Raw genomic sequence first — 15,620 nt, forward strand, 5'->3', positions numbered from 1 at the left:
AGGAAATCTTCATAGTAAGTATAGGGGAAGAGGAATTGTTTTACTCCAAATTTAATGCGTGCAGGCCAAGGGCAGTAATGAATGAACCAAAAATACTGGATCGATTTTAATCATGTTTTCAGTGAGTGACATAGGCATATATATTTTATGCCCGTGCAAAGTCGGAGCGGGCCGCTATGTTTTTATATACAACGTTCATATTTTTTCTGTAGTTTATTTAATTTAGTATCAGCATTGCACCCGTGCGAAGCCGGGGCGGGTCGCTAGTCTACTATATATTAATCGGCTTAGAATTAATGTTCCCTCCCTTATTGAGGAAAACGGACACTTGGAAACGAGATATTTGGCATGGTTAAAGCATATATCGAAGAAGAATTTTGAGACCTTCACTTTGTAATATGTGCTACGCATAAATAAATTCTAATATATCAAAATTCACCCAATTTAAGCAACCAGGACTAGTTCAGATCGACGTCACAAAATGTATTAACAAATATTTTTCCAGCACTAATTCTTTTGAGTGGTAATTCCTCAAATCAGCTATGGACGATTAAAAACGATTACGAACCATAAAGTTGTTTTATATTTAGCTTTATGTCTGGTTAACAGATTACAGCTAAGAGAAATTGTTTTTGCTTATAGTCTGATAGTAATTGATATGGTTCTGGAGATATAATATGCGACTATACCAAAGGTAATTTAAAGGTTACTAAGTTTTTTCCGTAAATTTGAGTGGTATTAACTTCTGAGTCATTTCAAGTTTCTCTAGTAAATATTTTCTTAACAAAGCCCTAACCGAATATTGCAGGTAATAAGTACGTTAATTTGTTCATCAAGATTTAAAACGAATATTTCAAAGATTAATGACAATTATAAAATAGCTTCATAGAATTTTAATTTTTCATTTGTTGGTAAGTTGTCAGTTCCCACATGGGGCATGGGAAAGTAAGAGCAAAGTAGGAAGCAATAGACAGAAGAATGCCATAGAAGGCAAATTAAAGATGAGCTACCTACAAGGGTGAGATCGAAGAGTGGAAACAATAAGCAACGATGCATTTTCATTTAAAAGTTTAGGTAAATAAATTATTTTAATCAGCGTGGTTTATTTATAGTTTTGCAATAAATACTTTAGATGAAAAATATGGATAACAGATAAATACTATATAAATGCATAAATGAAGTCAAGAAAATATGCAGTAGTTAAAATGAAACCAACTACATAAGTTGCATAGATGGAACATATAGGACAAATAGAAGTAATTATGAATTATTAGCAGTAACAGCAGTTACTGCTAATAATTATCTAGCAGTCTGTTAAGCAGTCTGTTAGCTATTAGCATCTGTTAACATTTTAGAGCATTTATGAACATTAAGGTTTTTAACGACTAATGTTATAATACGTTACTATATTTATTTGGAACATTGTATTTATATTTTAAATAATATTTTTATTATTTATTTTATTAACCTAAGTTTTGAAAATTCAATAATTATTTTCATGGTTGTAAAAAACCTTCCTTTACTATACATTTTTAAATTGTAATAAGTAATCTACTTAATTTTGTTCGTTTTTGTTCTAATATACATGCTAAAGCTAAATATCAATTTCAAAATAGTTTTATTCATATATTCTCTATCTTAATATACAAACAAGTGTTATTTTATTTATTATTCCATGTTTATATATGTAACATAAAAGCAAGGGAAGATCATATTTGATGATGTGAAATTGTTACAGCTCTCAAAGAATCTCACTTATTATACTTTGTCATAATGTTCAGAGTAATTTAAACTTATTAATACTTCCTTAATTAATCAGACTTAAAATGGAAACTAAATGTAATGAAATGCCATTTCATAAAGGTTAGTGAGTGTTAGTTCTTGAGATAATTTCCATAACACTTGTATATTTTAATACATATACATTTATTATTTACTTAACGTTATATATTAAGTAAATTCCTAATTTTATATTAATATAATACCGTGCAAACCAGTTATAGTAATATATCATTTTAAAATTATTTCTTTTGCTTTAAGATCCTTATTATCAGAGTAACATGAATAAAAACATTAAATATTAAACATAAATATACAAATATAATACACATCGAAAATGTAATTCCATATGGAGGTGGAAATAATGGCCACCAAGACAATATTCTCTGGTAACAGATTATTTCTAGGCCATCCAGATATTTGATGTATGGATATATGGTAATCAGTCGGTAAAAGGAACATGACATATCAGAAAAAAGTACTGAATGCTTCAGAGACAATTGAAATAGATCGAGGAGAAAAGAAACAAACAGAAACAGTTTAGAATTTAATAATAATCCAAATAACATATGAATGAATGGCTGTTTACCATCGAAATAGTGATAAAGTGGAATGATTGGATTGATAAATTAGATGGTCGGATAAATAATATGACATTGTAAAAATCAACGAATAATTATATAGGATAACTAGCGACCCGCCCCGGCTTCGCACGGGTGCAATGCTGATACTAAATTAAATACACTACAGAAAAAATATGAACGTTGTATATAAAAACATAGCGGCCCGCTCCGACTTTGCACGGGCATAAAATATATATGCCTATGTCACTCAATGAAAACATGATTAAAATCGATCCAGTATTTTTGGTTCATTCATTACTGCCCTTGGCCTGCACGCATTAAATTTGGAGTAAAACAATTCCTCTTCCCCTATACTTACTATGAAGATCTCCTGCTATCTTTGGAATATCTAAATTCATACAATTTTTATTACATTACACATTTTTAAACACAAATTTTAAATTTGTAATATCTCCGAAAATATTTGTTTAATTTACATGCTGTAAGGAACCATATTGATCTATATTAATTGCACACTGTATTTAAGGTACTTAATTCGATAAGGATTAATGCCGTATTGCTTAAAATAGCTTCGTAAATAAGCCATTTTCTCACGTAAAAAGTAAACAATAAAAATGGTTAATGTGGGTTATCCCTAAAAGATAAACATATACCATCGCGGACTTTTTTTGTAGACCTTTTTATGGTGTACAATACTGTAGTACATTAATTTGATCTAACTCGTAGGGTTAGGCAGCGTTTTTGCTAATTGCTAAATAAGCCTAAAAAAAATAGGTTAATTTACGACATCACGTTAGAAACCTCTAAAATTGGCAATGTTGCCTTAGCATATTATGCATGTATTATACATGTAAACCTTCCTCTTGAATCACTTTATCTATTGAAAAAAACCACATCAAAATTCGTTGCGTAGTTTTAAAGATTTAAGCGCACATAGTGATATAGGGACAGAAAAGGCGACTTTGTTTTATACTATGTAGTGATATTATGAACTTTGGAAACGAAAAAGGACAGTAACTATACGCGAAATGCATTATTGCTTCGGTGTAAACTTTTGGTTCGTAAACACGTATCTGGATCTTAAATTCAAAGTTTCTGTGGGCCTTTTTGATTGTGGAAAACAACATGTGTCAACTCGGAATATAAACCAAATTACATGTCAAAGACTGAACAATATATATATATATATATATATATATATATATATATATATATAATTATTCATTTGCATGAAACTCTTTATGCTCTACGAAAAAACAGTTTCTTTTAGTAATAGGAGATCAAATATTCACTTACATTGAAATAAATTGTTTATAAAAATAAATATTGATATAGTGATAATGATATATTGAACTTTGATATAATATCATATCTATATATTTATAAAATATTGATTTCGTTTTAAAACGTTTCGAAATAAATATCACTTAAATTCTGTGACGGACGTTTCAGGTGCAATTTATTTCAACAACCGAATTGTGCCAAATCGAGTGTTTTCATTAAAATAACAACGAGGCGACAACACTAACAACACGGTTTGACGTTCAAAATTTGTTCGAAGCCTTGATAATAAAATATTTCCGCAATTTGAGTAAAATGGTCAAATTTCCAGCTTTATTTTCGACCTATTAGATTCACTCCAGAAGCAATTGCATTTCTGAATTATTTTCAGGTAGCCTTCTTTACTCCGTTTTCCATCAGTTTTAATCATACGGTCGGACTTATCATTACCAAAGCATCCCCAAACTATTACTTAGCTTAACGCTCAACAGTCTGCACAGTGCTTGCTTCTGAAACCCATTCGTCTTTAATTGGTTCACAAGAACACATCTACTAAATAAGGAAATTTGAAATTTGTGCTCATCCGTCCACAGGATATATTTTCATTTTTTTTTTTAATTAGGTTTTTATGCGTTAGCCTATTTTATTCTATGAGTACTTGTTAGTCTTGGTCTTTTGGCTGATACGCATCCCCTACAGATCACCTTTCCTTTACAGCTAGACAGTAAGCAAAAGAAAAAATGAAGCATGTAGTAATTGCATTGTTCTGTAGGTTATATGACATGTTGCACCATCTTGTTCAAACTATGTCATCCACATCATTGAAATCAAATATAGGCAAATATTGCTGTTTATGGTTTCACTATATTAATTAGTAGAAAATAAATTTTCGAGAATGTTTATAATACCTTGCATATCATTCTGATTAACACATACAGGTTTTCATATAACATTCAATTTTCATTAACATATATAGGTTTTCGAAAATATTAGGCTAAGAGGAAGATTGATGGAGAAATATATTGTTAAAATGTATTTAGCTGATAACTTCACATAGTGTATAATTATATTAAATCAAGAATAACAATAAAATAGATAAAAATAAATAAATTAGTAACAAAAATAACATTTATGTTCTACTGTTAATGTAGTCCTTCACATATCTCTTAAACACATTGAGATTTATAAAGTGTTTCATTTATTTCGACAACTAATGACAATGTTGTATACTTTTGATTTGCGATATATTAGGCTTCCTTGTAACCTTGCTGAGTTATTCCTAATTCTTATATCTTGTTTTGCTCATATTTCACGCTCATGACATTGCTAATCTCCCTTTGGCCCTACCTGATTGCTGAGTTTGTATTGTTACAAGTTCTTCGACATCTGTCTGTCTCACCACTTTCGTCTATCACGAATCTCCAAATATTTTATTAATCAAACCTTCTCCAGTTCACTATTGGCCAGATAGGTCGTTTGTAATAGTCCATACAATAATGTAATGTATCTTCACACAATCAACACTCTAATGCCATATGCAAGTTTAATTCTATTTATTTCACAAAATCTCCTATTTCAAACTTCATTACATCATTTGCGAGCCATCCTACTTGTTGACTTCTTTGGAGAGAGATTACCATTAATCAAAATGCATGACCTCATAAATTAGAGTTACTTCTACTAAAAGAACTAAGGAAACTTCATAAACATGTTATCTTAGGGCACATGAAGAATATTAAAATAAATTAATTGGTAATAAAGAACACTAATATTCTTATATGCGATGTATAATTAGCGATCCTTCACATTATTATTCGTTTACGTAATAAACTGACAGTTACCTGTTTTAATTATTTAGTCAATTAACAAAATGTCGATCAAACTTTTTGAAGACCGAAAATTAGCACTAATTTATTTGAAATTTAGAAAACGACAAGTTTATTGACAGCGAAATGAAATAATAAATGACCAACTAATTGTTTACCGTTAATTCGTAAACAATGTTGGGGAATTTAGTGTTTTTATGGCAAACATTAATAGCACTTTGGAGGCATTGCTTTATGAAGAAGTTTGACGTTTTTTTGATACATTTTATATATCTAGAAAGTTAATTCGTACGTTTTAATGATGTACAGCTAGCTTCAAAGGAAGTTTGTGTAAATTGACTTGCTTCTATTTTCACTCAAAAATATTAGATGTTTTACAGTGACGAAATTATGATTTTGCAAGAAAAATGACGAAGACTTATTGATCAAAAAGACACAGAACAGGTTAATTAACACATTTTTTTGGAAATTTTTTTTTATTCAACATAATTCCCTTCAAGGGTGATATACTGATTATAGCAACTCTCCAACTTTTCGATACCATTTTTGTAGTACGATTTGTCCTTTGCTTCAAAATAGGCCTCAGTTTCGGCGATCACCTCTTCGTTCCACAAAAATTTCTTCCCAGTTAGCATCCTTTTGAGATCTGAGAATATGAAATAATCGCTGGTGGCCAGATCTGGAGAATACGGTGGATGAGAAAGCAATTATTGAAATGAAAAATGAAAATTGGATTTATTGTCACAAGACAATGACACAGACAACAAGACAATGTATTACGAACTGTTGAAACGTGGTGAAACAGTTAATAGTGATCGCTACCGACAATAAATGATAAATTTGATCCATGAGTTGATCGGAAAACATACAGAATAGGTCTGAAGGCACGATAATGCGCCGTCTCATAATTTTTTAACACACATAATGTTTTAACACATATTAAAACACTTGGATGGGGCATATTATCATACCTGCCATACTCTACAGACTTTATCCCGTCTGACTATCAACTCTTCGCATCAATGGGCCAAGCGCTTGCAGAGCAGCACAAATCGATGAATGGTTTTGTCAAAGGAGAAACTGTTTTTTTGGGATGGGATTTATAAATTGCCTGATAGATGGGCAAAATATATAAAATCAAATGATCGATACATTGAATAAACAAGCTTTCCCATTTTCTCAAAATTATGCTGTTTTTTTTTCGAAAAAACCACTAATAACTTTCCGGTACACCTGGTACATCTCTTTGCACAAACTCCTATACTATCTGGCACTATTTCCCAGAATAATTACCTTTCCAACAAGAGGTACTTGTACACCCCTTTGCACAAAACGTAAAATAAAATATCCAAATAGAAATAAATTTTTCGTGGAAATTAAATAGAAACTGGGGCTCGCTCTTGTTTAATTTGTATTGGATTTGTCGAACACCGCATTCTATTGCGAATAAATTTCAATGGTTGCCTTTACACAATGAGGTATTCGTGTTAATCCAAATACTTTGTTAGCGATAAAGGCATTTTGTTTATCTCGGGATGGCAAAGTATTTGCACAGGACCAAACTGAAATATAGTATGTTTTTGGGGTGTGCTCTTAAGTTCGATCCACGTGCTTTTGTTCAAGTTTTGTTGAAGGCTAAATTATTTTCCACTTTTGATAAATACTTTTAATAAACATATTTTGCGTTAATTTCGGTTTTATTTTTTATGTAAGCATTAGAATTGCTCTGGAAGATATGTGTTTCGAGTTACTTTTTTATATACCTGTTCAAATAATTTTGTAAGTTAATTTGTTATATTGTATATGACATACCACCAAAGTTGCCATTACTTTTTGTTATACCCGTCTATTCCTTTCTAGTTTAAGTTTAGTATAAATAAAATAATAATAAGTTTGCCAGTAATTAACAACTATTAACTGATCTGTACGGTTAATTTCAATATTATTGGCTTCAAAAACCCATCCAAACATACAACAGTTTCAGTGCCCTGACAGAAGAGACAGAAGAAACCCAGAACAACAAAGAAAATGAACCAAAAATAATTCCTAGACCAACCCCAGTAACGATATATAAGGTAGATGTAATTAAAAATCTGCATAACTTGCTCAAGAAAATACCAAATAATTATATAATAAAAACAATCGGATTTGAAACAACGAAGATTCAAATCTTTGATCATGAACTCTTCAAAGTGTTAATAAGAGAACTGGATAATAGAAATACACAATATCATACTTTCCGACCAAAGTCCGAAAAAACATTTAAATTCGTCATAAAAGGACTACATCACGCCACAGATTCTAACACAATTAAGACAGCCCTAGCTGAACAAGGCATTAAATATACACAATACTAAACATCATGCAACAAAGAAGCCATTGCCAATGTTTTACATTGACTTGAAGCCAAAAGAAAATAATGAATATTTTTACGAAATTAAATATTTGGACCACAATTTGGAGACACGGAACAACAGAACAAACACATACGTAGATTAGTCAACCAAATTAAAAAAAACTTAAACGATAAAGATATTGCTTCGCTATATTTCTCGATATATCTCAATCCTACGAGAAGGTGTGGCACACTGGACTGCACGTTAAATTAAAAAAGCTTTTTCCCTGTACGCACTTTCGACTGCTGCTATCATACCTCACAGACAGACATTTTATTGTTAAACATTAGTATCAGTCACAAAAACCTCCAACTTCATCTTAACGAAGTCGAATAGTGATTGATATCGTGGCGTATCAAAGTAAATGAGACAAAATCTACCCATGTGACATTCACCCTTTGTAGAAGAACACGTCCATTAGTAAAATTGAATAATCATGAACATCCACGAGCAGACAACGTTAAATATCTGGGAATGCATTTTGATCGATGTTTGACATGTAAAAAACATATAGTGACAAAACGAAAACAAATAGCTTGGGCTTAAACTAAACCAAATATATTGGCTGATAGTGCGTTGGCTAACAGGGTTTAGGTATTGGCTAAATTATCATTAGATAACAAGGTTTTCCTGTACAAGTCAATACTTAGGCTCATTCGTACCTATGGTATTGAACTGTGGAGTATTAGCAAATCTAACATAGCTATCCTCCAGAGGTTCCAGAATAAAGAGTTACGAGTCATCTTCGATGCTTCATATTACGTCTCCAACTAACTGATTCAGCTCGATATCCTCTTAGAATCCATAATGAGTGTGAATTGAAGTGTTAGTGCGCAGTACTTTGAAAGAATATTAGTGCATCCCAATGCACTCGCCAAACAGTTAAATGTGTGCGATGACAGTGTAATAGTACATGGGCTGAAATACAAACTACGGACTGATTAATAGACACATAGATTGATATTTAATAATCCCTAGAATAAGTTAGAATAGTCTTTCGAATAAGTTAGGATATACTTTAAAATAAGTTAGAATAGTATCTAGAATAAGATTTAGATTGTAAGTTGTACAGCAGATCACTTACTGAAGCGATCTTCTACATGTCAGGATAGTTATATTATATAGCCGAAACCATATAATAATACTTATTGTCCACGTACAGATTGTGGTAGTTCGAAGAAATTAATTAAAATAAAGTTTCCCAGTTTTTTTCTTTATATTTGGGAAGAAAAATACCCGCAGAAGCATGGGAGCTCCACAAAACTAACATTATTTGCTGTTAGAATTTTAAGAATATTACTGATTATTAACTGATTTTTCTTGGAGGCCTACTATTTTAATAAAATAATGTCATCTCTATGGAAAGATGCTAACAAATGAAGTTGTTCTCGATAGTTTACGCAACGTTAAAACTGGAAAATTTCTACACCAATTTTCTACACCATAACGGATGCAATTACGAACACATTTACGACAAATTAACGGTTGAAAATGGAATTACGATGACATACCTAGCATGACGATGCAGGGGACGTAGAACGAGATGCAGCTAGATACCACGGCGTATGTCGGGGTGAGGTCCAGGGCGCAGGTGGGGTAGTTCTGACCGCCCGATTCGATGACAAAGGGCTGAGAGGGTCGATGTAAGCCCAACATAATGGGCACGAAGGAGATGAGAGCGGCCAGAAGCCATATGGTGGCGATTGTGGCCAGCGCGACTCTTCTGGTTACCCAACGTCCATATCTGAAAAATTAATTAAATAAATCATATAATTTTATTTCACGTATGATGAAATTATTTCAGTTTCATTGGTTGTGAAAGGCCTCTGATTGCCGTTAATTAACTTGCATATAAATTTAAAATGTAAATAAAAATATTTTTTATAGGAGTATATTAATTAAAATCTTTTTGCTAACTGCACTTCTAATTGAACGAAATATTCTTAAAATTACTATTTTAGTTAACGAATGTCATAAGCCAATTATACAATAATATTAATTATTGAAAATTGTGCAAATATACCTAATTTTTTTTCGGAAATATGCTGTTTTAGTGATGCGGACAATAGACGATAGGTAATCTACCTATAATCTACCTCCATCTATCTGTAATAGGTTTTACTAGCGACATTCCTTCATGAAAATTTGAAAATTAGTTCCTAATAGGAAGTACATTTTAGTAGACGGGACTTTTCCTAATAAGTACTAACCTGTAATAGAAAATACTTTAATTAATTTGCTTATTTTATATAAAAACTAGCGACCCGCCCCGGCTTCGCACGGGTGCAATGCTAATACTAAATTAAATACACTACAGAAAAAATATGAACGTTGTATATAAAAACATAGCGGCCCGCTCCGACTTTGCACGGGCATAAAATATATATGCCTATGTCACTCAATGAAAACATGATTAAAATCGATCCAGTATTTTTGGTTCATTCATTACTGCCCTTGGCCTGCACGCATTAAATTTGGAGTAAAACAATTCCTCTTCCCCTATACTTACTATGAAGATTTCCCGCTATCTTTGGAATATCTAAATTCATACAATTTTTATTACATTACACATTTTTAAACGCAACTTTTAAATTTGTAATATCTCCGAAAATATTTGTTTAATTTACATGCTGTAAGGAACCATATTGATCTATATTAATTGCACACTGTATTTAAGGTACTTAATTCGATAAGGATTAATGCCGTATTGCTTAAAATAGCTTCGTAAATAAGCCATTTTCTCACGTAAAAAGTAAATAATAAAAATGGTTAATGTGGGTTATCCCTAAAAGATAAACATATACCATCGCGAACTTTTTTGTAGACCTTTTTATGGTGTACAATACTGTAGTACATTAATTTGATCTAACTCGTAGGGTTAGGCAGCGTTTTTGCTAATTGCTAAATAAGCCTAAAAAAATAGGTTAATTTACGACATCACGTTAGAAACCTCTAAAATTAGCAATGTTGCCTTAGTATATTATGCATGTGTTATACATATAAACCTTCCTCTTGATTCACTCTATCTATTGAAAAAAACCGCATCAAAATCCGTTGCGTAGTTTTAAAGATTTAAGCGCACGTAGGGATATAGGGACAGAAAAGGCGACTTTGTTTTATACTATGTAGTGATACTTTTATAGCTAAGAATAAATGGATTAAATGAATCTGCGCTTGTGATAAAATAATTATTAGCTTAATGCGGACAGTGTAAAATAGATTTTCTTTTTAAAAAATCGGTATAAAGCGTTCTTTTTAGTCAGCAAAAAATCTGTTATCCTTTATCTAACTCGAGTACCAATTTATCATGCAAAACAGAGCGCAATTGTTTCTGTTGGTAAAGGAATATTCTACTTACAAAAATAAATTACTTGCCACAATAAGCCTGTCTAATCCTAACTAATTATTTTACCTAATTAACTTGTCAACACGCCTCTGTATTTATTCAATGACTTAAGACGTTATTATTCAACATTTTATAATGGCTTCTCTCGTAATTTCTAAGAATATTTATTGCTGCAGCATGTTAAACTCCCATACTTGTGTATTTTAGTTGTGTAGATCCACTCACACAGTGCTGGGAAAGCCTTATTATTTCCCATAGTGGAAAACTTATATACAATGTACTAGTTTTAAAACTTATATATTGCACACTAGCTACATTATTTAATGGGAGAAGATTGCTGGCACAAGTAATATGTAACAGTTCCTAACTTTGCACGAGCTTCCATATTGTTCTAGAGATATGGGCATCATATATAAGTAAGTTATGAAACGGGTGTAAAACAAAAACTTTTATTTGACTTGGAAACTATTTTATTTTAACGGAAATAAGTGACGATCTGTTGGAAACTCGTAATTCATAGTGTTTTTTTCTTCAGAACTGTATCAGCCACGTTTTAAAGCAAAATACTTTCCAGATTTTAATGTTTGATTATAATATTTTTAAAAGTAATGACCAAATGTTAAGGAATTAAACAAGAAAATTTATTATGAAATGTTGTTATAGTCTTATTAGTTAGTTTTAATGTTTGAAAGAAAAAAAAAAGAAAATCGTGATAACACATATATACAATTACATATTAATTTTAATAACATTAATTTTATAAGAATTTTAATAATTGTCAGTAACAATTAAGAAAATATTTAAAAGGGCAATAGTATTCAATATCGTTGTACAAACTTTTTGATCAAAGTGATTTTTGCTGATGACAACCCTGTATTCGGTGATATACATTGATGCTTCGAGTAAACTTCACAATATGATTTGCATTGCAAAGCGACAGAGTTTGAGAATAAGTGAAGACAATACCAATGTACTGACAGCTGAGGGATTGCCTTCTATTGAAAATCTCTAGGATCTAGTTGGAATAAGTGCAGAACTGAGATCAGTAGTACACGAAAAAAAGTAGCATCTACTGCTGAATTAATAAGTCGAATTAGCCAAGATGCATATGCTTTGAGGTTTTTCAAATACGATGCTTAAGGCATATTCTATATCTTTCTTTCCAATATCATATTAGAAATGAAGTGATTCGTTTAAGATGCGACAATTAGAGCACAGTTAAAGAAGAAATTCAAAAACACAGAGTGCAATGGTTTGGATATTTCTGTCAAGGCTAAATGTCGGATATGATTGAATTCGTCACAGATTTCTGAGGATAAACAACCTTTTGGATGGAAAGCACAGCGGACACTTCTAAAAATACACGGAGCAAGATTATCGAAAACAACATGAAAAATTGACAAGAAGACTGACATTATCCGAGGTCAATTTATTAACCGAAACTTATTAAGTTCTACAAAAGTTAAATAAGCTTCATAAAACCTAGATACGTGTTGATTGGAAGAACTTAGTATACCCCAAAAGAGGCCTACGATCAAAACTGCGTATTTTCTACAGTCAGACATGGAGGAGGTTCCATTATGATTTGGAAAGCAGTATCGTGGTGTTCAGCAGATTTTCTCATTCACATCACTGATCGAAATACTGCGAGATCATGTCAGGTTATCATCAAGCATCTTTCCTGGGCAGCACAATCGCCATATCTCAATATAACTGAACCGTTATGGAGAGTTTTAGAGAAGAGAGTGAGAAGTAGATTTCCATCTTCAATTTCTTTGAAGCATTTGGCGGATGCTTTAGTACAAGAATGGGACAAAACTCCATTGAAAACTATTTAGACACTCTACGAATTTATTTTACGAAGAACTTCAGCTATTTTAAAAACAAATGAGGTCTTAATACCTTTTAAATAAATAAATATGGTGTATATGTCAGGTATTCATCTTATTTTGTCTAAACTTTGTATATAACAATTCGACTGACGATTCTTAGCCAGCATTCTATTACAACCATAATTCGTCACTGTAGTATTTATTAGATACCTGAATTTATTCATCACTAGCTACATTATTTAATGGGAAAAGATTGCTAGCACAAGTAATATGTAACAGTTTCTAACTTTGCACGAGCTTCCATATTGTTCTAGAGATATGGGTCTCATATATAAGTAAGTTATGAAACGGGTGTAAAACAAAAACTTTTATTTGACTTGGAAACTATTTTATTTTAACGGAAATAAGTGACGATCTGTTGGAAACTCGTAATTCATAGTGTTTTTTTCTTCAGAACTGTATCAGCCACGTTTTAAAACAAAATACTTTCCAGATTTTAATGTTTGATTATAATATTTTTAAAAGTAATGACCAAATGTTAAGGAATTAAACAAGAAAATTTATTATAAAATGTTGTTATAGTCTTATTAGTTAGTTTTAATATTTGATAGAAAAAAAAAAGAAAATCGTGATAACACATATATACAATTACATATTAATTTTAATAAGATTAATTTTATAAGAATTTTAATAATTGTCAGCAATTAAGTGGGCAATAGTATTCAATATCGTTGTACAAACTTTTTGATCAAAGTGATTTTTGCTGATGACAACCCTGTATTCGGTGATATACATTGATGCTTCGAGTAAACTTCACAATATGATTTGCATTGCAAAGCGACAGAGTTTGAGAATAAGTGAAGACAATACCAATGTACTGACAGCTGAGGGATTGCCTTCTATTGAAAATCTCTAGGATCTAGTTGGAATAAGTGCAGTAGTACAAGAACTGAGATCAGTAGTACACGAAAAAAAGTAGCATCTACTGCTGAATTAATAAGTCGAATTAGCCAAGATGCATATGCTTTGAGGTTTTTCAAATACGATGCTTAAGGCATATTCTATATCTTTCTTTCCAATATCATATTAGAAATGAAGTGATTCGTTTAAGATGCGACAATTAGAGCACAGTTAAAGAAGAAATTCAAAAACACAGAGTGCAATGGTTTGGATATTTCTGTCAAGGATAAATGGCGGATATGATTGAATTCGTCACAGATTTCTGAGGATAAACAACCTTTTGGATGGAAAGCACAGCGGACACTTCTAAAAATACACGGAGCAAGATTATCGAAAACAACATGAAAAATTGACACGAAGACTGACATTAGCCGAGGTCAATTTATTAACCGAAAATTTTTAAATTCTACAAAGTTAATTAAGCTCCATAAAACCTAGATACGTGTTGATTTGAAGAACTTCGTATACCCCAAAAGAAGCCTAGGATCAAAACTGCATACTTTCTACAGTCAGACATGGAGGAGGTTCCATTATGATTTGGAAAGCAGTATCGTGGTGTTCAGCAGATTTTCTCATTCACATCACTGATCGAAATACTGCGAGATCATGTCAGGTTATCATCAAGCATCTTTCCTGGGCAGCACAATCTCCATATCTCAATATAACTGAACCGTTATGGAGAGTTTTAGAGAAGAGAGTGAGAAGTAGATTTCCATCTTCAACTTCTTTGAAGCATTTGGCGGATGATTTAGTACAAGAATGGGACAAAACTCCATTGAAAACTATTTAGACACTCTACGAATTTATTTTACGAAGAACTTCAGCTATTTTAAAACCAAATGAGGTCTTAATACCTTTTAAATAAATAAATATGGTGTATATGTCAGGTATTCATCTTATTTTGTTTAAACTTTGTATATAACGATATGATTGACGATCCCTAGCCAGCATTCTATTAAAACCATAATTCATCACTGTAGTATTTATTAGATATCTGAATTTATTCATCACTAGCGACATTATTTAATGGGAGAAGATTGCTGGTACAAGTAATATGTAACAGTTCCTAACTTTGCACGAGCTTCCATATTGTTCTAGAGATATGGGCATCATATATAAGTAAGTTATGAAACGGGTGTAAAACAAAAACTTTTATTTGACTTGGAAACTATTTTATTTTAACGGAAATAAGTGACGATCTGTTGGAAACTCGTAATTCATAGTGTTTTTTTCTTCAGAACTGTATCAGCCACGTTTTAAAGCAAAATACTTTCCAGATTTTAATGTTTGATTATAATATTTTTAAAAGTAATGACCAAATGTTAAGGAATTAAACAAGAAAATTTATTATGAAATGTTGTTATAGTCTTATTAGTTAGTTTTAATGTTTGAAAGAAAAAAATCGTGATAAGACATATATACAATTAATTACATACTAATTTTAATAAGATTAATTTTATAAGAATTTTAATAATTGTCAGCAATTAAGTGGGCAATAGTATTCAATATCGTTGTACAAACTTTTTGATCAAAGTGATTTTTGCTGATGACAACCCTGTATTCGGTGATATACATTGATGCTTCGAGTAAACTTCACAATATGATTTGCATTGCAA

General features: G+C 31.4%; 1 protein-coding gene across 1 annotated transcript in view; it reads right to left on the minus strand.

Annotated features, from left to right (window-relative positions):
- Nucleotides 1–15,620, minus strand: part of Dop1R1 (Dopamine 1-like receptor 1) — a 91,231-nt gene that overhangs the window by 17,076 nt on the left and 58,535 nt on the right. The window contains exon 4 of the mRNA XM_076410375.1: nucleotides 9,378–9,610. Within this exon, the coding sequence (XP_076266490.1) occupies nucleotides 9,378–9,610 (233 nt within the window). The remainder of the gene's footprint in view (nucleotides 1–9,377; nucleotides 9,611–15,620) is intronic.

This window comes from Rhynchophorus ferrugineus, unplaced genomic scaffold, assembly GCF_030347505.1.
Source record: "Rhynchophorus ferrugineus isolate W39M unplaced genomic scaffold, kcgeb_rfMv2 rfM7, whole genome shotgun sequence".
NCBI lineage: Eukaryota > Metazoa > Arthropoda > Insecta > Coleoptera > Curculionidae > Rhynchophorus > Rhynchophorus ferrugineus.